Source organism: Ictalurus furcatus, chromosome 20 (genome assembly GCF_023375685.1).
Source record: "Ictalurus furcatus strain D&B chromosome 20, Billie_1.0, whole genome shotgun sequence".
Taxonomy (NCBI): Eukaryota; Metazoa; Chordata; class Actinopteri; order Siluriformes; family Ictaluridae; genus Ictalurus; species Ictalurus furcatus.
In genome coordinates, this window is record NC_071274.1 from 12,214,375 (window position 1) to 12,238,193 (window position 23,819).

The 23,819-nt window shown below is 38.5% G+C and overlaps 1 protein-coding gene across 2 annotated transcripts in view; it reads right to left on the reverse strand.

The window, feature by feature from the left end:
• klhl24a (kelch-like family member 24a) overlaps window positions 1-23,819 on the reverse strand; it is a 50,190-nt gene that overhangs the window by 22,307 nt on the left and 4,064 nt on the right. For both annotated transcript variants that reach the window (XM_053652203.1, XM_053652202.1), the window contains exons 3-5: window positions 22,896-23,011; window positions 21,205-21,389; window positions 10,597-10,715 (exon numbers count right to left, since the gene is read on the reverse strand). In XM_053652203.1, coding sequence (XP_053508178.1) covers window positions 10,597-10,715; window positions 21,205-21,389; window positions 22,896-23,011 — 420 coding nt within the window. The remainder of the gene's footprint in view (window positions 1-10,596; window positions 10,716-21,204; window positions 21,390-22,895; window positions 23,012-23,819) is intronic.

A 23,819-nucleotide genomic window follows, 5' to 3' on the forward strand; every position in this document is an offset into this window, starting at 1 on the left:
CTTCAACCAAGTTCCCACGTAAGCTGAGCAGTTTGCTCCATCTCCAAATTTTGTTGGTGAACCTACTTATTAAGAATACACTGATTCAGAAATAAAATGTATACATGGGTATTAACGTCACTATTTACATCTGTCTTACAAACAGATTCCAGTCATAAGGTTTTATGAGACAATAAAAATTATATTCAATCTACCGTGTTCAGACTTTGGACTGGAAGTGTCTCAACGCCTCCAAAAACCTTTGCATTTTACACTTGCTGTGCCAAAATCACCCATCACCCCAACACAGATTGTTTTTTCAATTGTTTTTCTATAATAGCACATTCCAGCGTGTTTTATTCCTTTTGGACCATGGTCTGTCCGAATACTCGATTCTGATTGGCTGGAAGGTGTGCGGTCAAACCACTGAATGCACAGGTAGTACCAATCAGTTTAATCACGGTTCGAAATTAATGCGCTGCCTATAAACAACTGTAACCATGGCAACATACAGTTACAGATGCATACAGTAGTTAAACTCTCAGCTTCATTATTAGTAGAGATGTGGTACAGACACAGGTAATTCAAACATGCACACTCTTTCTCACTATCTAATAACTATTTATTATAAGTCATTCAAATAAATATAATCTTATTGCACTAGTTTATCTCTGTGCATGATTTAGAGCAGGCGGAATTCTAGATCTAACGACCCGTATATAAAATAACGAAAAGCAACCGTTATTTTGATCCGTTCAGTTAAATTCTGCTTGGCGTCAGAAAGTTCTCTACCTCCAGGTCATGCATTAAAACCGTGTGGTACACACCTAGCCGTGGATTACCCCTTACTTATACCACAGCAATTTGCCAATGACTTTTTATGTAGTAACGATTTGCCATACTTTTCTCCATTTATAGGTAGATTTAACGTTAGTTCCTGTAATCATTTACGTTACAGCGTCTATAAACAGTCGTTCCCTCACAAGTCTCTCTTCTCTCTCTTAAAGCTAATAGAACACAAAAAGCAGCTTCTCATATTACTGAGAAACCACAAGTCCAAAGTCTTCTGAAAACCTCCCTTACCCAGCTCAAAAATAAGGGCCAGTTTCCATGTACATTGCATTGTGGCCAATAGCACTGTATACTTGTCAAAATTCTGTACAAAGGTTATTTGTGTTGACTAACAAGTAGGCCACATGGGAAATCATGTGCTGTATGCAGGCCATGCCAGAAAAAGACTACAAATAACAGTTCTATAATTGAGCATAATAGACCTGTTATTACATGCATAAAATAGCAATGTTTCATCCGTTTCACTTTTCATGTGCAGTATAGCAGTAGCACAGGATACACACTGGTTTAAGACTCATTATAGCTGCTATAGTGGACACGTATATGTCAGTAAAGTTAGCTGGAGCTAACACGTTTTACTGTTGCTTTCCTGTGTGTTGGCTTCAGGAGACATGTTGGCCTTCAGGCTAATGTTAACTGGATCAATGACAAGAAGACACAATAAGACACACTGAGTGCAGTGTGCTGTTGATCAGACTAATCATTTTTATTTTAAATTAGCTGGTTAAATTACTCTGATTTATCTGCTCATGAGAAAATGTTAACTGTCAATTTATTAGCCGCGATTTATAAGAGACACCTAAAACAAACTTCTCAACATTCAGGCTCGGCTTATGCAACTGCTACCTGACACTGGTGTGTATGTGTGTGTGTATATGTGTTTGTGTGTGTGTGTGTTTGTGGATTGGAAGAGATGTTAAGTTATGCAGAGACACAAATGAGAGTTCTGTTAACACACACACACACACACACACCTCTCACATTGTCCTCTGCACTGTGAATGTTACCCAATCATAATGATAACTCAGAGAGGAAATAACTGCCAGCTAGTCGACGTTAGGCCATCAGAGGTCCAACCAGTCCAACAGGAAGTACAGAGAGAGAGAGAGAGACAGAGAGAGAGAAAAGACAGAGAGACAGAGAACATCAGAAAGAGAAATTACACACAAGAACTCAACCCTAAAACCAGTTCCCTCTGTCACTCACTAACACACAAACCCCAACACACAGCAGTCTCAGACCCGCATTGCTCACCATTGCTCAACATAGAGAACAATACAAGTAGTGCTACTATACAAGATTTTAATTGAGTTCAAGAGAAGAAAAGTGTGCAGAGTAGAAATGTAAGAGCCAGAGTAAGTGCAGAAGTTTTCTTTGTTTTAGTGGGGGAGGCAAGTTAGAGGTTAGTTAAATGTTCATGGAAGAGGTGGGACTTAGTGACGGATTCTGCTGTCTGGATTGAGGAGGGACAGTCAGTTTGAAGGTTCTGGAAAGGAACCTCATGCCATGCTGAGTAGGCACTACCAGGCATCGGTCGTTAATCAATCGCAGGTTGCGCGAGGGAACATAAGCTTCAAGGAGAGTGTTGAGGTAGAGAGGTGCTGTTCCAGACAAGGACTTGTACGTGAGCATCACTGAATTTGATGCAGGCGGGCGGCTACAGGAAGCCAGTGGAGGGAGATGGCAGTGGTGGCTCAGTGGTTAAAGGCTCTGGGTTACTGAACAGAAGGTCAGGAGTTCAAGCCCCAGCACTGTCAAGCTACCACCGTTGGGCCCTTGGGCAAGGCCGTTAACCTTCAACCGCTCAGTTTTATAAATTAGATAAATGTAAGTCGCTCTGGATAAGGGCATCTGCCAAACACCATAAATGTCAATGTAAAAAAAAAAAAACCCCACAGAGTAGATACATAAATGAGATGAAGAGGGGTGTGACATGGGTTCTTTTGGGCTGGTTGAAAACTAAGTGTGCTGCTACATTCTGAATCATCTGAAGGAGTTTGATGGAACTGGCTGGGAGGCCCGGGAGTAGTGTGTTGCAGTAGTCCAGTTTTGAGATTACAAGAGCCTGGACTAGTAGCTGTGTAGCATATTCAGTGAGATGCAGTAGGCTCTGATTTTCTTGATGATGTACAGAATGAACCTACAGGACCGTGCAGTTGTTGAAATGTAGTCTGTAGTCTGTAAAGGTCAAGTAGTCATCAAAAGTCACCCCAAGGTTTCTGGCTGTCCTGGTTGGCTTGAGTGTGCTCGAGCCAAGCTGTACGGTGAGGTTTTGGTTGATTGAGGGGCAGGCAGGGATGACGAGGAGCTCTGTTTGTGCTTCCTTAAGTTGAGCTTAAGGTGGCGTTTCCTCATCCAGTCCAAAATGTCAGACAGTCAGGCAGAGATGAGTGCTGATATGGATGGATCTTCACACTTAAAGGATCTCACAAACATTGAATCAGAATTATTAAACAGATTACACTGCTAGCAGGCCCTAAACAGAGTGTATGAATTGGGAAAGTATCTCTTCAATGTCAAAGATATAAAGCAGAGATAGATTGTGACCGTATGCAGGCTGAGTGAGCACAGACTCGCCGTGTTGAAGGACTGACACAGGAGAACCTGGCTGTCCAGAGAAGAGACTGTGTGCTCACTGTAAGAGCAGTGCAATGGCGGATTATCTTAGGGACACACTGCAGCCTTTACTGCAAAATAAGTTGCAGAATGTCAAAACGTGAGGGACAGTGAGACACCGAGTGAGATGCAGAATGTCTTGAGCTCATTATTTAGCGCTTTATGACACTAAGTTTAGCGGTATCACTACTTGCCTCTTTACTGGTTTATTTATTTATTTATAATATCTGCATTTGTAAGTGTCAGGGAACAGGGGCTGCAATAGCAGTTCAGCTATTATAAATCCAGAAAGACACACAGAATCAGTATCAATAAACAGGCTTTGGTCAGGCAAAGAATAAAAATAAAAAAAATACAGGATAAGCAACACTAGAAATCAGGCTTGGTAAAGTCAGCAGTCTGAGACAAAACTGAGCATTTACTTCACCAAATGTGAATGAATGAATGAATGAATGGTGAAAGGTGTAGTGGGGGGGGGGGGGATGTGTGTGATTGGGAACAGGTGGGTGTGATCAGAAGTCAGGAGACTGGGAGCGGGTTAGCAGTAGGGGATTCTGGGGTGCGTAGTCCGGGGAGGCAATGTTTGTAGGCCACGGTGTGTTTTGGGAATTGGAGTTAGTGGATTGTGTGGACCTGACAGTAAATCTTAATATAATAGTGTGTTTGTGTGTGCTGTGTGTATGTGTGAGCAGTAAAAGCAGAAATTCTGTTAATACTTATACTTACTTTTCTTTTTTTACACAATCTGTTATTACTTGCTTTGGCAATAATGTGACAAGTAATACTTATGCCAATAAAAATTTAATTGAATTGAAAGACAGACACACAGAGAGCAAGAGAGAGAGAGAGAGAGAGAGAGAGAGAGAGAGAGAGAGAGAGAGAGAGACAGATAGACAGACAGACAGACAATGAGAGACAGACAGACTAGGGCTGTAAAGGAAAAAAATTTCAAAAAGAGCATTCAGAAAATAGTCCAGTGGTCTCTGACACAGCAGCGTCAGTTTACAAGCCTACTGTAGAGCTTGATCGAATAAAAAGGAAAAACGGTTAAAGCCGTTACTGCCATTGAAAGTCGATGCACGCTGCCTGGTTTGTGAGTGTATGCATGTAAATGAGAGAGTGTGAGAGAGCAAAGAAAGAGAGTATCAAATCTAAACTTTGGAAATGCTTTGGATTCAACAAAAGCTCAGCAGAAAGTCTCATCAAAAGCACCGCTGTACGCTAATCTTGTAACACTGCACCACAAACCTTAGTGAAGGCAGCATGGGGAAACGTTAACCGAAGCCTGCAGCTCAAGCTACAACAGATAGCACTAGTGTTTATTTCTGCGCTCGCTAACCAACACACAGCCACCCGATGCAACTGGTATGTCTGTTTGCACAGACATGCACAGAAAATTTTGGATTCACCCAGATACGCTATACTGTGTTGGCAGCATTTTAATGAAGTGTGCATCCCCACTCTATACAAAAAAACTCAACAACAACAACAAAAAAAAAGACAAATATTTAGGTAGGGAATTAATGCTGATAAAATACAAACAGTGAAGAAATGCTGAAATTGTTTTTCTTTATGGAGTGTATGTTACATTTAACCGAGTCATATCGGATCAGTAGTGAATTGAAATAGAACAAAATCAATACTTTAATATTTACTACATATCGAGAAGCATATCATATTGTCTGAAATAGTGAGATTAACACCCCTAGTGGAAACAGAGTAAAAGGGAGAATAGGAGGTTCTAAGGGGCAAAAAAGTGAATCTCTGCAGGAAAACACGCTGGATGGGGCACTACTCCATCACACTGCACCACACACTCACACACATTTACACACTCATTCACACCTAGAGTGATTTAGCATAGCCAATCCACCTACCAGCATGTTTTTTGGATGTGGAAGGAAACTGGACAACCCATGCAGACATGTGAAATTTCACAGACAGCAACCCAAGCTCAGTGTAGCTGTGAGGTGGCATTGCTACCTGCTGCGTTGCCGTGCCGCTTCATGTCTCTCGTGCTTGATGCAAACAGGATGTTACAAATGGATGTTCTGAAAAAAATTCCAAGACGTTCCTCTTTTGCTTCCTCACTTCATTTCTGCCAGTAACAGCTAACGGCATTATGTCCAACTCAAACATAACCATGTGTTTAATGACTGATGTACTTTTATCATTTTTTTATTTACTTCTTGGTCCTCTAACAGCTCAAGAACGTCCTTGCTGGCAAAGCTACACATCTTGTTTACAGCCTCTGCACCAGACACACTGTATTTTCCAATGTATCTACTTAGAGATGAGTTTAGACTGCAGGGGGAGGTGTTCTAGTGCTTGACTTAGTGCTGGATACAGAAATTCATGGAAAAGGCAAAAACAGCCCCTTTCCAGGAACTGTAATTTCAAAATATCTTAGGGGTATATGCTGTGAAAAAACTTAATTTACATTCTGGCAACAACATTCATGACAAAACTGAGAGAGCAGAGTGCTGTGAAAGCAGAAATAATTAAGAAAGAATGGTAAGAACAATGACAAACATATGAGCTACTTTCATACATGGCAGAGTCCTGGCATGGAGTCGGACAATTGCAACAACTGTTCCCAAGTACTTTAACAAAAACACAATACATCTGATTCATTTTCCTCAGCAAACATGCCTTACTTTCCCTCAATATTATTGTCTAAACACAAAATATTGAAAAAAAACTGTAATAAAATTAATTTAATAATGCAATAAATTGATCCAACATTACATAACCCTAGATCGTCCTAGATCAATAAAGTATATAAGGTGTGTACAAAGGTCCAAACCAACCAACAAATGTTTTTATCTCAGTTATGAAAAAATAGAAATTTTTTTCCGAGACTAAATGGCAAATGGTGCGAATGGTAATATTTTTACCATTCTTTCTGAACCTCATGTACGCATTGTGAAACGATATTTAATTAGAGTTGATTAACATTAATTAAGCCACATTCTGCCAGAAAACCTTTACTTACGAAACTATGTATGTTATGTCTGTTATAAAACTATCATATACAGTGGTGCTTGAAAGTTTGTAGAATTTTGTATATTTCAGTATGTGGTGTGACCCCCTTGTGCAGGAATAACTGCGACTAAATGCTTCCAGTAACTGTTGATCAGTCCTGCACATCGGCTTGGAGGAATTTTAGCCCATTCCTCCGTACAGAACAGCTTCAACTCTGGAATGTCGGTGGGTTTCCTCACATGAACTGCTTGCTTCAGGTCCTTCCACAACATTTCTTTTGGATTAAGGTCAGGACTTTGACTTGGCCATTCCAAAACATTAACTTTATTCTTCTTTAACCATTATTTGGTAGAATGACTCGTGTGCTTAGGGTCCTTGTCTTGCTGCATGACCCACTTTCTCTTGAGATTCAGTTCACAGACTGATGTCCTGACATTTTCCTTTAGAATTCAATGGTATACTTCAGAATGTATTGTTCCATCAATGATGGCAAGTCGTCCTGGCCCAGATGCAGCAAAACAGACCCAAACCATGATACTACTACCACCATATTTACCAAACATAATGCTTCACATCTAAACAAAAAAAAAATTACATTTTGGTCTCATCTGTCCACAAAACATTTTTCCAACAGCCTTCTAGCTAGTCCACATGTTCTTTAGCAAACTGCAGAAGGGTAGTAATATTCTTTTTGGAGAGCAATGACTTTCTCCTTGCAACCCTGCCATGCACACCATTGTTGTTCAGTGTTCTCCTGATGGTGGAATCATGAACATTAACATTAGCCAATGAGAGAGGCCTTACGTTGTTTAGAAGTTACCCTGGGTTCCTTCATGACCTTGCGAACTATTACACATCTTGCTCTTGGAGTGATCTTTGTTGCTCGACCATTCCTGGGGAGGGTAACAAAGGTCTTGAAGTTCCTTGATTTGTACACAATCTGTCTGACTGTGGATTGGTGGAGTCCAAACTCTTTAGAGATGGCTTTGTAACCTTTTCCAGACTGATGAGCATCAGCAACTCAGAAATCTCCTTTGTTTGTGCCATGATACACTTCCATAAACATGTGTTGTGAAGATCAGACTTTGATAGATCCCTGTTCTTTAAATAAAATAGGGGCCTCACTCACCTGATTTTCATCCCACTTATTGAAACCACCTGACTCTAATTTCATCTATAAATTAACTGCTAATCTTAGAGGTTCAAATACTTTTGCCACTCACAAATATGAAATATTGGATAATTTTCCTCAATAAATAAACGAACAAGTTTAATAATGGATTCTCTTTGTCTACTTTTAGGACTTGTTTGAAAATCTGATAATGTTTTAGGTCATATTTATGCAGATATACAGTCATGTGAAAAAATAAGTACACCCCATGGAAACTGTGGTGTGTTTTTTTTGTCACATATTTGGACAAGCAAACATTTGGTCCTCTTTGAAACAGTGCCTATTAATAAAGAAGATAAACTCTATCAAATGACACATAAAATTGACATTTTGTAGTAATTTTCACAATTACATGGGAAAAAAGTAAGCACACCCCTACATTTATCACACCTTCTTATTCCATAAAATTAGAATCATATGTTCAAGATTGGGTGCCAGTGATTAGAAGATGCTTAAGGAGTGCAGGTGGAACCTGTGTTATTTACAGGTGCATCTCAAAAAATTTGAATATCGTGGAAAAGTCCATTTTTTTCAGTAATTTAATTTAAAAAGCTGAACTTCTCTATATTCTAGATTTATTACACAAAGTGAAATATTTCAAGCCTTTTTTTGTTTTAATCTGGATGATTACGGTTTACGGCTCATGGAAATCAAAAATCCAGTATCTCAAAATATTAGAATAAAGAATTTATAATACAGAAATGTCGAACTTCTGAGAAGTATGTTAATTTATGCACTCAATACTTTGTCAGGGCTCCTTTTGCACAAACTGCATCAATGCAGCGTGGCATGGAGGCAATCAGCCTGTGGCACTGCTGAGGTGTTATGGAAGCCCAGGTTGCTTTTATAGCAGCCTTCAGCTCGTCTGTATTGTTGGGTCTAGTGTTTCTCATAGATTCTCTATGGGGTTCAGGCCAGGAAAGTTGGCTGGACAATCAAGCACAGTAATACCATGGTCTGCAAACCAGTTACTAGTAGTTTTGGCACTGTGGGTGCCAAGTCCTGCTGGAAAAGGAAATCAGCATCTCCATAAAGTTTGTCAGCAGATGGAAGCATGAAGTGCTCTAAAATCTCCTGGTAGACGCTGCACTGACTCTCGACTTCAGAAAACACAGTGGAGCAACACCAGCAGATGACATGGCACCCCAAATCATCACTGACTGTGGAAACGTCACACTGGACTTCAAGCAACTTGGATTCTGTGCCTCTGAACTCTTCCTCCAGACTCTTGGGACCTTGATTTCCAAATGAAATGCAAAATTTACTTTCATCTGAAAAGAGGACTTTGGACCACCGAGCAACGGTCCAGTTCTTTTTCTCCTTAGCCCAGGTAAGACGCATATGCACAAATTAACATACTTTTCAGAAGGTCAACATTTCTGTATTATAAATTCTTTATTCTAATATTTTGATATTGGATTTTTGATTTCCATGAGTTGTAAACTGTAATCATAAAGATTAAAACAAAAAAGTCTTCAAATATTTCACTTTATGTGTAACGAATCAAGAATATATTAAAGTTCCACTTTTTGAATTCAATTACGGCAAAAAAATGTACTTTTCCATGATTAAAATTTTTTTTGGAGCTGCACCTTTATACTCATATCTAGTGTCTGGTGTTCCCTTTGTTATTGAGGTGTGTGGTGTCATCATGCCAAGATCTAAAGAGTTCTGTAAGGCCTTCAGAAAAAAAAGGTTGTAGAGGCCTATGAGTCTGGCAAGGGATTTAAAAAGATCTCCAAATTATTTGAAATACATCACTCCACTGTACGGAAAATCATCTACAAGTGGCTCAGATTTCAAACGACTGCCAATTTGTCCATGACTGACTGTCCCAGCAAATTCAGCCCAAAAGCAGACCATCTGATGCAAAAATAATTCTCCAAGAACCCCAAAAGTTCATCACAGGATCTGCTATCAAGTCTTGCAACTTTTGGTGTCAAAGTGCATGCTTCTACAATCTGAAAGAGATTGCACAAATTTGACCTGCATGGGAGGCATGCAAGGAAAAAGACTTTGCAAGACTATAGTTTGCCAATGAGCATATAGGCAAAGACCGGGCCTTTTGGAATAATGTGCTCTGGACAGACGAATCAAAGTTAGAGCAGTTTGGCCACAGTAACAGCAGACATGTTTGGCTCAGACCAAAGACAGCATTTCAGGAGAAGCACCTCATACCAACTGTGAAGCACGGTGGGGGAAATGTTATGTTCTAGGGTTGCTTTGCTGCCTCAGGGACTGGACAGCTTGCATTCATTGATTTAACTATGAATTCTGCATCGTATCAAAGAGTGCTTCAAGATAATGTGAGGCCATCTGTCCGAAAGTTGAAGTTAAACTGAAGTTCTACCTTTCAACAGGATAATGATCCTAAGCACACTAGCATATCCACTAAGGAATGGCTCAAAAAGAAGAAATGGAAAGTTATGGAATGGCCTAGTCAATTTGAATTGTGAACATCTTTGAAATGAATTGGAACACTGACTGCACACCAGACGTCCTTACATGACATCAGTCTATCAGTTCCCTAATGGTTGAATGGGCAAATCCCCACAACCACACTCCACAATCTAGTGCAAAGTCTTCCCAGAAGAGTGGAGGCTATTATAACAGCAAAGGGTGGGACCAACTCTGTTTTAATGCCCATGGTTTTGGTTTGGGCACATATTGGTGTGACAGTCAGGTGTCCACATACTTTTGTCCATATACTGTACATTGGGAGTGGGTAAATACTGGAGAGAGGAGATGTTGGAAGAGTGACTGATGACATATTGCATTTGATTGAATAAACTTTGGGCGCTTAATTTTACCGAAACCACACGCCAATCAGTGGCAGGTGTGTTGCACATAACAGTGTAGTCAGAGTTGAATCACCTTCCAGCATAATTGGGTTACTTTTGAAGACAGCAATTTGATTATTTTGGTCATCAATTGGAATTTAGACATTTTACATACAAAATACAGTTCTGAGCTGTTATTAGTTCTTCTCCTACCTTTCCGAGCAGAACGGACATCTTGTGTCTCCAGCGGCCCTTGTTGAGCGACGCCACCCTGATCCACAGGTTCAGCTGAGAGTTGTACATCCACACATAACTACTGTTGATGCGTCCACCTGCAAAACAACAGTCGATGTTGTCAATGATGACACATTCCTCAATAATTGACAGGGCTGTTAAATAGCCGTTGCAGTATACTTGTTTGGATTTGACTGCAGTTCTCGGGAAAAAACATTTCTAAAGGTAAAAATTACATGTTATCCAACCATGAAACTAGAAGATCTATGTTATTTGTATATTCAAATGTAATAATTCTAAGAGCTGTTTTCCTGTTTTAGTTCAAAACGTTTATATGGACAACAATAATCCGATATTAACCCGATTAAGACAATACTCTGATTAAGAAACTACCATGTAAACAGCAATTTTTAATTACCTTAATCCGATTAAGGTCATACTCGAAGTAAACACAAATCGAATTAAGACATGTGGAGTACTCCTGTTTTATTCGCATTATCGACGTGTATTACAGACATGTACACACCTTAATCACATTATTAACATCGTGTGAGAGTTTTCACCGCATTTTGTGACAGGACACGTACACACACGGCAGTGCTCAACCATTTTACTGCAAACAAGAGAGCACAGCTGTGTCCCAAACCACGTACTTACCTACTATAGGCCTATAGCAGGTGAAATACATGTTTCTCGGCTACTATATAGTAGGTAAGTACGCGGTTTGGGACACAGGCCATGGCTTCAAGCAGTCGTCTATGAGCACATATAGCATGACAAATAATTAACCGCAGTGGAAGCATTCGTAAAAATTAAAAATAAAAACACCCAAAACTGTATACGGTACCATAACGAAGACGAGCTGTATGTTGATACGTGAAATTCTGGAAGGAACGTTGGACGGTGTGGCGCGGTGACGTAACGATGTGTGCTGTAACTCGATCTATGTTCTATAACATGTAAAACGGGAACATGACAGGAGTATTCTAAAAGCGACTCATGTAAACACCTTGATCACATTATTATCTTACTCAGAGTAAGGTCAATAATTAGATTACTGCTGTCCAGGTAAACGTAGTCACTGACTGCTAATTCATCTTAGCTGATCTGATGATATAAATTTTTGTGTTGTAAAGCTAAAGGAATAGTGAAGTCTAACATGAATTTCTTCACTACACAACTAAGAAATCTGTACATGTGTGTATTATAGATAAGCTAGAGTATTGACTCAAATGTTCCTAATGAATAATTAGGCCTCAGTGGAGGGAAAAACAATACTGGGCATGCTCAGTCTAGAAAAGCTGATGACTGGAAAGTTTATCTGAATGTTGTTATAGGCAAATGTTCCTTGGTGTTGACTTGAACGTACCTAAAAAAAATTTGTTGCAGTGGAGGGAAAAACAATATAGAGCATGCTCAAGAACATTCAGATGAACTTCCCAGTCATCAGCTGTGCTAGACTGAGCACGCTCAGTTCTGTTTTTCCCTCCACTGCGGCTCTCTCATGCCAAGTGGATGATTCTTTAATCCCAGTGACTGAGACATGCCCTGACACTTCCCCTCTGTTGCATTTCTCTTACACCTCACTTCTTTTTTATTTTCCTCTAGAAAGCACAGGCATGACTGCAGAACTGCCTGACAGAGCATCACTGCGTCTGGTGTACCTATAGGTCACAGGCAGTTTTTATTTTAGAAGGATTTGATATCACTGGGCAAAAATGATACATTTCTATATGATTCAGCCGAGATGGATGTAAACATCCACAGATTAAAGCTAACATTAACCAGTTTGCTCTCATAGTTGAGTAGTTGTAGTTGACACCACATAATAAATGATTAATGCTATATCTTTAAAGGGGTCATGACATGCTTTTATTTGATTTTTAATTTTTTTTTCATCTTCCCTGAGGTTTAATTATAACATTAGTAATTTACGCAAAAAAAAAAACCAAAACAATACAAAATAGAGTAACTTATTACCTTTTTCCACCCTCTGACTGAAATGATAATTTTTTGTATCCTTTGCCTTTAAAACTTAAACGTAACCATTCACTGCTACGATTGCCATAACACGTGCGGAACTGTTTTCAGTGACTGCACACCAGGTGGACGGGGCCAACGGTGGGATGATGTAAAAGTAGGTGCCGATGTCTTGCTATAGGGGCAGTCATATATGCAAATGAATTTGCCAGTATGATGTCACAGATCCTGCCACATCCAAACAAGCCGTTTTTGGAGCTTGGTTAAATAAATGCGCTTTCTGTACTAAGGAGGACGTATTAAGCTATGAAACTTGCAAGATGTTTTAATGATACACTGCCAAAAGATCAAGGAAAATTTGATTTCTCATATCATGACCCCTTTAAAGTAAACAGACACATACACATAAATGACACTATTATGCTTTATGCTTTAACAGCAGCCGTTTAAATAGAAGAATAGCATGTTCCTTTGTCGGCTAAGCAGCACAAATTAGCAGCTGACTGAATAGGTTTTTTATATTACATATGCTCACCACATAGGTTATAACATAAAGGTGATGTAGAACGTCTTTTTATTCCCCCCTGTTTAACAGAAAACTGTTTAAGAGCCACTGTTTAAGGTGTGTGTAAATATGACCTCATGATGAGACTGGGTGTCTTGTACTGCAGACTAGATTTTTGATGTATTTCAACATTTTCTGTATTGGAGACCGCACATCATGCAGTAACATTTATCAGAAACCATAGGCTTTTATTTTACGTCAGGCTAAAGAGAATCAATTAACAAACTTCACGTATTTTATTCACGGATAAGATAGTTCGATCACGAGTTAGTTGACTACTTGCTCTGATCACTGCCTCAGTCAAAGTGACTGGTTCACAAAATAACCAAAACAACAACAAAAAAAAGTTAAAATACAAGATAGTATTTTGCATGCCACTTTTTCTTCGCTGTATTCTAAATGTACATGTACACAACTCTCTTTTTCTTTCTCTCTTAAACATATATGTACCCTGGCTCTCAGCCAATATCTGTGTCCTCTCAACAAAGTGCCTTAGTATTTATCAAGAGAAGACTAATGATAAGAGTCGATGAACTTGTCACACACACACACATACACACACACAGAAAGTGAGAGAGAGAGAGAGAGAGAGAGAGAGAGAGAGAGGTATAGAAAGACTGCTATTGGAGTTCCTGAGAACTGGAAACCAAAAACAAGGAAGTCAAAAGAAGAAGTGGAAAACTTGTGTAAAATGCTTAAAAACCACAGTGATAAACACAAATGGGCATTTATAGACTGCAATTTGCTGTGTGAGACTCCCACAGTTAGTTTATTATCTGTAATTTGAGCACATGCACCCGCTTTGACCTGATTGGACAACTATATCCAGGGCTTTCATATCATGGACACCTGTCACAGATAATTCCTGAAAATGGACAGTAAGGACAGAGTGAGTGTCTGTTACATGGCAGCAGCAGCAGCAACACAAAAGACCACACAGACACACCGCATTACTGTCTCAGGGCCTTTTCAAAACACACTCTCACAGAAGCTACTCACGTCACCACAGAGCTGCAGTCTGGCCTAAAACACGACTATAATACACACAGGAAGCACATCAATCACCAGCCTGTCAATCATCAGTGTGAAGAGATGACAGTAACCTTTGTTTAGAATGTTTAAGGTGAATGTGGTGGAGCTCCAACAGGCTTTATATGACACGTATTTTATTAGAAGGATTTGATATCACTGGGCAAAAATGATACATTTCTATATGATTCACTTGAGATGGATGTAAACATCCACAGATTAAAGCTAACATTAACCAGTTTGCTCTCATAGTTGAGTAGTTGTAGTTGACACCACATAATAAATGACCATAGTATATGATATAACTAGTATATCATTAAAATTATCTGTAGTGATAGATTGGATAATTTGTTGTAGTCCTATTAATTAGGCCTAAATGTGTTGCTGACATCCCCTTAAATATACTTGGTATAGTTAACTGAGGTTAACGCTATACTTATCTAGCTAAGTCCAAGTCTAACATACATTGATAGATTTTATTTCACATTCATCAACTCAAAACATTCTCAATTTACCTTGACAAAGAAAGAGAGCAAGGCCGCATCTTTCAACAGAGACAAAATGAGAGGTTACTAATCTCACTTAATGTGTCCGTTAATATCAGAGATCTCAAAGCTCCTGTATAACTGACACATCTGCGAATTTTGGGGGAGAAAATAGAAACTTTGTGTCATTTTGAGTGAGAACTCAATGGCAAATGACTTTTAATATGACTTGTGGATTTTTGTGTACTTGTGAGATTCTGGTAAAAGCTCAAATGTTTGATATATTTATTACTCGCTAAGAATATTACAAACAAATTTTTGAAAAAAAGAAACCGCATGTATGTGTAAAGTCTAAAAGCCTAAAAAAATGTACTTCCAGATGTTGGTTCAGCTGTAATTACAACGCAGTTTACTAGCACACACAACAAAAGACAGTTGGGACAGTGCAGAAATAGCATATGGGTATTTTTTCATGGATGGTGTAATGAGTATCATTACCATGAAACCAATTTTGGGCCATATAATCATCACAGACATGCGCATACAAAAACACAGCTGGACAGATAGAATCATGTTTTGTGCAAGTAAGAGGCCTCTCACAGAGTTGCTGTGGATTGAAACGATAGTGTATCTGTGCTCAGTGTGAATCAGAATTAACATAAACTACATTATCTTAAGATGACATCAATCTTCACCGATATACATTGATAAAGCTCTTATTTACTGAATGCATCAGAAATAATAAAATCCAACACACACAGGACTGTGGGAATTAGATAAATGTCATATTTGGGTCTGTGCTGCCATGTAATAATAAAATTAAACAAATAAAATTCAAAAACATTTAATTTAATACAATTATTAGTATTTTTTTCCTGATCATGTGCTGCCATGTAACAATAAAATTAAACAAATAAAAATAAAAAATAAAATTTAATACAATTATTATTATTATTTTCTGACCATGTGCTGCCAAGTAATAATAAAATTAAACAAATAAATAAATAAAACATTAATTAAATTATTATTATTATTGTTGTTAATAATAATAATAATAATAATAATAATAATAATATTAAACTAATCTTATTTTAAATAATGTATTCTGTATTTAATTGTTTTTGGTTGGAGACCTTTCAGGATTTTAGGATTGAACTGTACATATGTAATAAAGAAATCTCTGACCTCCTGACTTGCTTTACATTCTTTCTGTACCCGAGGTGCTTCGCTAATGCTGGAGGAGGGGCAGAATGTGCAGAATTCACAGAATCTCTATTCTTGCAAGGCACAAGCACACTGAGTTCAGTTTGCACACCATAAACCAGAGTTTATTACTTCGTTCTACAGTTTTAAGCTCCATTCCTTACTAGTGAATTTCAGAGAACATGTTTTTCCTGGTCTATCACACCGGTGTAACTAGTTAAACCGCATGAAAACGGAGTGTTCTGGGGAAACCTAATTCTAAACCTGTTATGCTATAAGAGGAATGATCAGAAAAACGGTTGGCGTTTCCTCATATTACTAGTGGTGAATCAGGTAAGCTTTTCAATCTGTGAGTTAGAGCTCATTTATATATTTTAGTTTAAACCATGTTCAAACCATTGAACCCTATACTAATATTGGCACCATTGGTAAAGATGAGCAAAGAAGGCTGTGAAAAATTGACTGATATCAAACAATTGCAAACAGAACACAGGTTTATCAAAAAAAAATATTTGTTAAATATAGATGTGAATCAATGATTGGCACCCTTTTAGGAAAATACTTAAAAGTAACCTCCCTTTACCAAGATTTAACAGCTCCAAGTCTTCTCCTATGACTGATGACGTTGGAGAATACATGGCAAGGGATGAGAGACCATTCCTCCATACAGAATCTCTCCAGATCCTTCAAATTTTGAGATCCGTGCTGGTGGAGTCTTCTCTTCAGTTCACCCCACAGGTTTTCTATGGGTTTCATGTCAGGAGACTGGGATGGCCATGGCAGGATCTTGATTTTGTGGTCAGTAAACCATTTTAGTGTTGATTTTGATGTATGTTTTGGATCATTTTCCTGCTGGAAGATCCAACCACGGCCCACTTTAAGCTTTCTGGCAGAGGAAGTCAGGTTTTCATTTAATATCTGTGGATATTTGCTAGAGTCCATTATGCCATGTATCCTAACAAAATATCCAAGTCCTCTGGCAGAATAACAGCCCCAAAACATTAAAGAGCTGCCACCATATTTAACTGCGAACATGAGGTACTTTTCCATATGGCTACCTCTCTGTGTGCGCCAAAACCACCTGTGGTGTTTATTATCAAAAATCTCTATTTTGGGTTCATCTGACCATAGAACTCGATCCCATTTGAAGTTCCAGTAGTGTCTGGCAAAGTGAAAATGCTCGAGTTTGTGTTTGGATGAGAGTAGAGGCTTTTTTCTTGAAACCCTTCCAAACAACTTGTGGTGATGTAGGTGACTTCAGATTGTAGTTGAGACTTCTGCAATTCTCCAGCTATGGTCCTTGGAGATTTTTTGGCCACTTGAACCATCCTCTTCACAGTGCGCTAAGACAATACATACGCGCGTCCAATTCCAGGTTGATTCATAACATTTCCAGTTGACTGGAACTTCTTAATTATTACCCTGATGGTGGAAAGGGACATTTACAATGCTTGTGATATTTTCTTATAGACACTTCCCTTTTTGTGAAGCTCAACAACCTTTTGCAGCACATCACCACTACATTCCTTGGTCTTACTCATTGTTATGAATGAATAAGATAATTTGACCTACTAAAAAATGTAAAATATCAATGGGAATATACTTCAAATATATTTTTCACATATGAATTCATAGGGTTGCCAATAATAGTTGCACACCTATATTTAACAAAGATGTTTTTTTTTTTTTTTGATAAACCTGTATTGTGTTTGCAATTGTTCAATATCCATGAGAGCATTTAATTAATTCAAAAAGCAAAAATCACTTTTGCTTAATCGTGACCTCCAGATAGTCCAGGCATGATGTCATTTGTTGCGTCTTCTCCAAAATATGCAGCCTGGACTGGCCATCGGGAGCACCAGGACAATTCCCGTTGGCCTAACAACTGATTTGGCCCACTGCCCTGATGTTTTTTTTAAAAACATTTTTTAATTTAATATATTATTTATATTATTGCATAAATAATATAAATAAACAAAATATTTATAAACAATATATATAAACAAAATATTTATTAAAATTACCAACCTGTTCAGGGCTTCAAGTGCAGCTCAGTCTCATCTGTAAAAACTGTAGCTTTGTGTTCGCTAACTTAGCTAATCAAGTATAAACCACAGTTTCACTACAAGCAAACGTTAGCACAATTACTATCATCACTCAAAATATGCTAAAGGACAGCATTATCTTCTGTATAGTTATAATACTAAGTAATTTAGCAGACAAATATCCAAATTTATGTACAGTACATTTAGGGTGTCCTCCATGTTGTTATTTTAAATGTTGAAATTATATATACAGCTAGGACAAACAACAACAAACACCACGTTTTCAAGCTATGACTCATAAAAGGTAATATCATGTTCAATATTAGGATTTTTCTAAATAGATATTGTCCTGATGTAGTTAGTATTGTGCTAACAGATATTTAGGCACTTTAGAAAATTATGTCTGCCCATATGTGAGGTTGAAAACAACAACCTTTTTCTCCTATTTTTCACAATAAGGTGGAGAGAGTCAACCTGGCAAGAGATCTGTGCAGTGCTCACACTTCAGGGTCAACCTGAGATGACAGGCAGAGGTATAATAAGATAAATTAAATATGCTTTAATATATTTGTATGAAATATAGTATGGTTAAATCTATTAAGTCTAACCCAACCCACAACCCCGCCCAAGGAAACACTGCCCTAATGTGATACTTTAATTTGAACTAAAAGAAATTTGGATTCTGTCCTCACAAATTACAGTGAGGTTAAACAGGTTTCATTTTCCACCAATGTGGAGACAGTTCTGTTTATAGCAGTAGACTTGGTAAAGAAGTGACAGGTACATGAAAAATGGCAACAAAAAAAAATCTCTTTTTTTTATTATTAGGTATTTTGTTTACCTCTCTTATGCATTTAATGTACTTTTGTGAGTGAAAAGTAGAGAGTTACTGGCAGCCTTGCACTTCTGGTGTTTGTTAAATGCTTGGCATACCCATGTACGCTGATATAAATTGGGACTGCTTCACTACCTCTAGGTTTCTTGTTTATGTTTTTATAGGATGACCATGCTGTGTGTAATAAATTGAATTTAGGAAAGAAAAAATAGGGTTGTCAGTAGTTTCAATATTTGTTGTGGGTGTATGGGGTGGCCTGGATGAGTGTGAGACTCCCGGCCTGAAATTACGCCCTGAGCCAAGCACTTTTACAAAGGAAATTTCCAATGCTGTTGGCGGAGGCCTGGAACTCGAACCCACCCCACGTCCCCCAAACCTTCAGTGACCCCATGAACAGCCAATCAGAGTTAACTCCAGCCTGCCTCTAGTCCACTAAGAACCCAGGTCTATCCAAGAGGGAATATTCCCAGGCAGCTCTTTCCTGATCTCACAGAAACAGATGTTGTGTTTCCTTTTTTCCATGAACTCTTTCTGCACGTGCCTGAAATTCCGCTGTGTCAAAATGCTAAAGAAATATAAGCCTCCCTGTGAAAAGAAACGCCTGCAAATGAACTGCTTCTGAAAAATTCTGGTGAATCAAACTCACGAGCAGATCTGTGTGTTTTGATGGCTTGATTTGATGGCAGAGGTTTATATGATGAAAAAGATGAAAGGCTGTTTCATGAAATTGTGACATCCTTGTAAACTAACACTGCTGAAGGAAGGAACAAAAAGTCAAATAATTCATTTCAAATGTACCCATTAGTGATTAGGTCCTGGCAATAAATAATAAATTCTGAAGTGGTTATGTTTTGCTTCGTAGTGGCACTTCCTTGTTGACATCTCTTTTCAGTGCAGAGGGAACATACAAACAACATTACATTAAATTCAAAGCTGCTTTACAGAAATATGAGCTTGCTCTGGATCCCTAATCAGCAAGCCAGAGAAAAAACTCAGAGAGATGGAATAAGGAAGAAACCTTTGAATATCCATACAGAAGTTCTAAAAGCATAGTGATTCATTTGACTGATACAATTTAAGAATTAATTTGACTGTTACAAGTTAAAGCAAAGCTACACAAACTGTGACCAGGCCACACAGCATTAGGTCTGGTGGCGAATTTTCTTTTTTATACACAGACCATAAGAGTAATCTGCGCTGTTTTTGTGAATGACCCTTGACTCCTCCAATGCAATGCCCTTTTTTGGATCCAGAGGATGTACCCCTTACATACAAAAACACCTAAACAGAGAACCCAATCCTCAAAGTCCAGGGATCTTTTTGTTTCAGTGAATGAACAGAGAATATCTGACCCTTAGTGCAGAACTCATCCATCCATCTCTGTATCCTACACAGGGCCGCAGAGTGCCTGGAGTCTATACCAGGGAACTCAGGGCACAACAGTTCTACAGTCAAGCATGGTGGTGGAAGTGTGATGGTGTGGGGATGCGTTGCTGCTTCAGGGCCTGGGCAAATTGCAATAACTGAGCGAAACATCAATTCTGCTCTTTACCAGAAAATCCTAAAGGAGAATGTCCGGTCTTCAGTCCATAAATTGAAACTCAAGGGCAAAAAGATACTTATGTAGCAAGACAATGATCCAATGCATAGGAGTAAGTCCTAGTCCTAGAAGTAAGTGAGAGACTGATCTCCAATTATTGGAAGTGTTTGGTTGCAGTTGTTGCTGCTAAAGGTGGCACAACCAGATTTTAAGGGGGCAATTAATTTTTTCATTGGTGATAGGTGTTGGATAACTTTTTTTTTTTTGCTTCAATAAAATTATACAGTGTGTATTGTTGCCTTTGTTTTATGTTCTATTTCGTTTGAAGATCTAAAACTATTCAATATGTGATATACACAAAAACAGAAGAAATCAGGATGGGGCAAATACTTTTTATAGCACTGTACATAAAATAAAATGCTGATTAAAAAGGCCATAACCAAGCTTCATCATGGTCAGGCTACAGACCCGAATGCAGCTCTGGAGTCTATCCTGGGAACACTGTGTGTGAGGTGTGAACGTATCCTGGATGGAACAGAGGGACAGAACCATGAACTCACGATCAAACCCAGGGACCCAGGAGCTGTGAGGCGGCAACACTACCTGCTACACCATATCAAAATACTACACAAAGCTGATTATCATGGAAGGTCACTACACCCAAAACTCCATACAGCATCATATTGAACAGTATGTTAATCTAATGCGTCACTTATAGAAACTATGATGGAGAATCAGTTTGACACCATTTAGCATAGTCAAATATGCTTAGGCACTCTTATTATATAATCATGTTGCTCTCTATTCAGAATATTCACTATTCAAATTGTTTTTCTGGACTTTCTTGGAAATGGATGGATGAATGGAAACACACCCACTGAGAGTGCGTCAGACAGCAAGCTCACCTGAGACCAGGATGTCATTGCGCAGGGCACACACTCCATACTCCGACTTGGTGAACTCAGGGTGCTTGGCCAGCGACTTCCACTCACCCATAACAGGGTCATAACAATCTGTGTAAGGCAGGTTAAAGCCTCCTGCCCTCTCACAGCCTCCAACCACCACGATCACCTCGGAAAAACCCGTTGACCTGCATTACAGACAGAGAGACTGTCAGACTGTAAACGTGTGAGCCAAGTGTATCGTTAAGACTAATGGAAAATGTTTTGAGTCACAGAGGACAGTTGTTTAGATAGGAGAATCCCCCTTAGCTGCCACCTGAGCAGCAGCTAATCTTCCACGCATGTTTAAGATAAGACGATGCAGTAAAAGGCAGTTTAAAAAAAAAGAGCAAAAACAAACTAAGCATTTCTTCCCTAAATGTATTATGTGTTACTGATGCCGTTTAAATGACTTCCTTGTAAACAACTAAGCACTCCCAACACCCATTGTTATGGGTTGTTGTGCTTTAGGGAAGTAGTTGTTCTCCAATTTGTTCTGGAATCTCTACTAGATGTAACAAAAAAGAAGGGAACCAATGTTTCCTTATGGGGCTTGTAAGTGGAGCCGAACAACAATGTAACCAGGGTAACATGATTAAATCTGATCATGCGTGGTTTGGGTTTGATTCAGCAGAAAGTGTGTGTGTGTGTGTGCATGTGTGTGTGAGAACGTCTCTACAGGAAACAAAACTCACTGATACGATCTGCTACACATTATACACCTCATCTTGAGAATTCATACAGATGAGGTCATAAGTTTACATACGCCTTGCAGAATCTGCAAAATGTTAATAATTTTAAAAAAAATAATAATAAGAGGACTCACAAAATTTTATTATTTGGTACTGCTATTCATTATATTTCACATAACAGATGTTTACATATAGTCCGCAAGACACAATAATAACTGAATTTACACAAATGAACCGGTTCAAAAGTTTAAATACGCTCAATTCTTAATACTGTGTGATGTTACCTGGATGATCCACAACTGTGTTTATGTTTTGTGATAGTTGTTCATGAGTCCCTGTTTGTCCTGAGCAGTTAAACTGCCCACTGTTCTTCAGAAAAATCCTCCAGGTCCTGCACATTCTTTGCTTTTCCAGCATCTTTTGCATATTTGACCTCTTTCCAACCGTGACTATATGATGTTGAAATCCTTCTTTTCACACTGAGGACAACTGAGGGACTCGTACACAACTATTACAAAAGGTGCAAACATTCACTGATGCACAAGAAGGCAACACGATACATTAGGAGCCAGGGGGGTATAAACTTTTGATCAGGATGTTTGGTGAAAATTGATGTTATTTTGTCTTCTGGGAAACATGTAAATTTCTTACGTAGCTTCTGAAGGGCAGTACTAAATGAAAAAAAATTCAATCTTTAAACAAAATAATGACAATTTACACTAAATAAATTTTTTTTTAAAAATGCAATTTTTATGAGCCCTCTAATTCGTTTTTTTTTTTTTAACTATTAACATTTTGCAGATTCTGCAAGGTGTATGTAGACTTATGATCTCAACTGTAATGTTTCATGTTGGGGTTTGCAGCAGCTTTTTTTAGCCAATGTTCTAAAATTGTTGTACAATACCACAATCAAGAGTAAACACGACTACTTTCTCTTCAATGTTTATGTATCTGTACGGGTACCTGCGTGGGCGGGTCCGAGGTGACATCATCTCGTTGCCAAGCACATGGTAGCGCCGGGCCTCGTGCAGCAGTTGGTAACACTCAGGAGCGTTCTGGATCAGCTTATCTCCCTCCACCTTCCACAAAGACATTGCACATTGTAACAGGAACATCAGACACTACACCATGGACATTAAAAGTGACATTAGAAATTCTAGCAAATAATTGCAATAGTGTCATTAACTACTGTAATGTGGGAATCAAAATCGCGTCCCTCATACATCGTATACGGGACATCATAGATTATGAGCAGGCATCAGATGCTGTACCAGGGACATTATACACTGTAAATAGGTCATTACTACACATTAAAATAGGAGCCATGATATAATGTATGAGAACATTATAACAGTTATAGCAGTCACTCTAACAGGAACAATAGCTTTTCTGATGAACATTATACAGTGGACATTAGACATTTTAGAGATTCTTTAGAGCCTGTATAATACACAGTATACACTACACATCATAGAGAGGATGCATATCAGATGCCATAGCAGGGAAATCTAATATAAAAAGATTAGCCTTGCTTCAGTGAATATTCTCCCTTGGATACTGTAGATTTGAACACAAGAACTGCTGCTGTAATCATAAAGGCTGTCCTGTGCTCATCCCAGGACTCTTACTAACAATATCCTTATACTGAACATCCTTTCAACACACACAGTACTGTTTGCCTTCTGTTACAACTGTATGTTGAGCAGAGGATGGGTTCCCTTTTGAGTCCAATGAGAGTACACTTTAAAAAGATATTTATACACTGAAATGGGAAAATGAGACAATGTGCCAGGAACATTATAACATGTTCATAGGGATGTTAGACACTACTAGTGTCTAACACTTCAAATAGCAAATAAAAAAATAAAGACATCCAAAATGAATGAA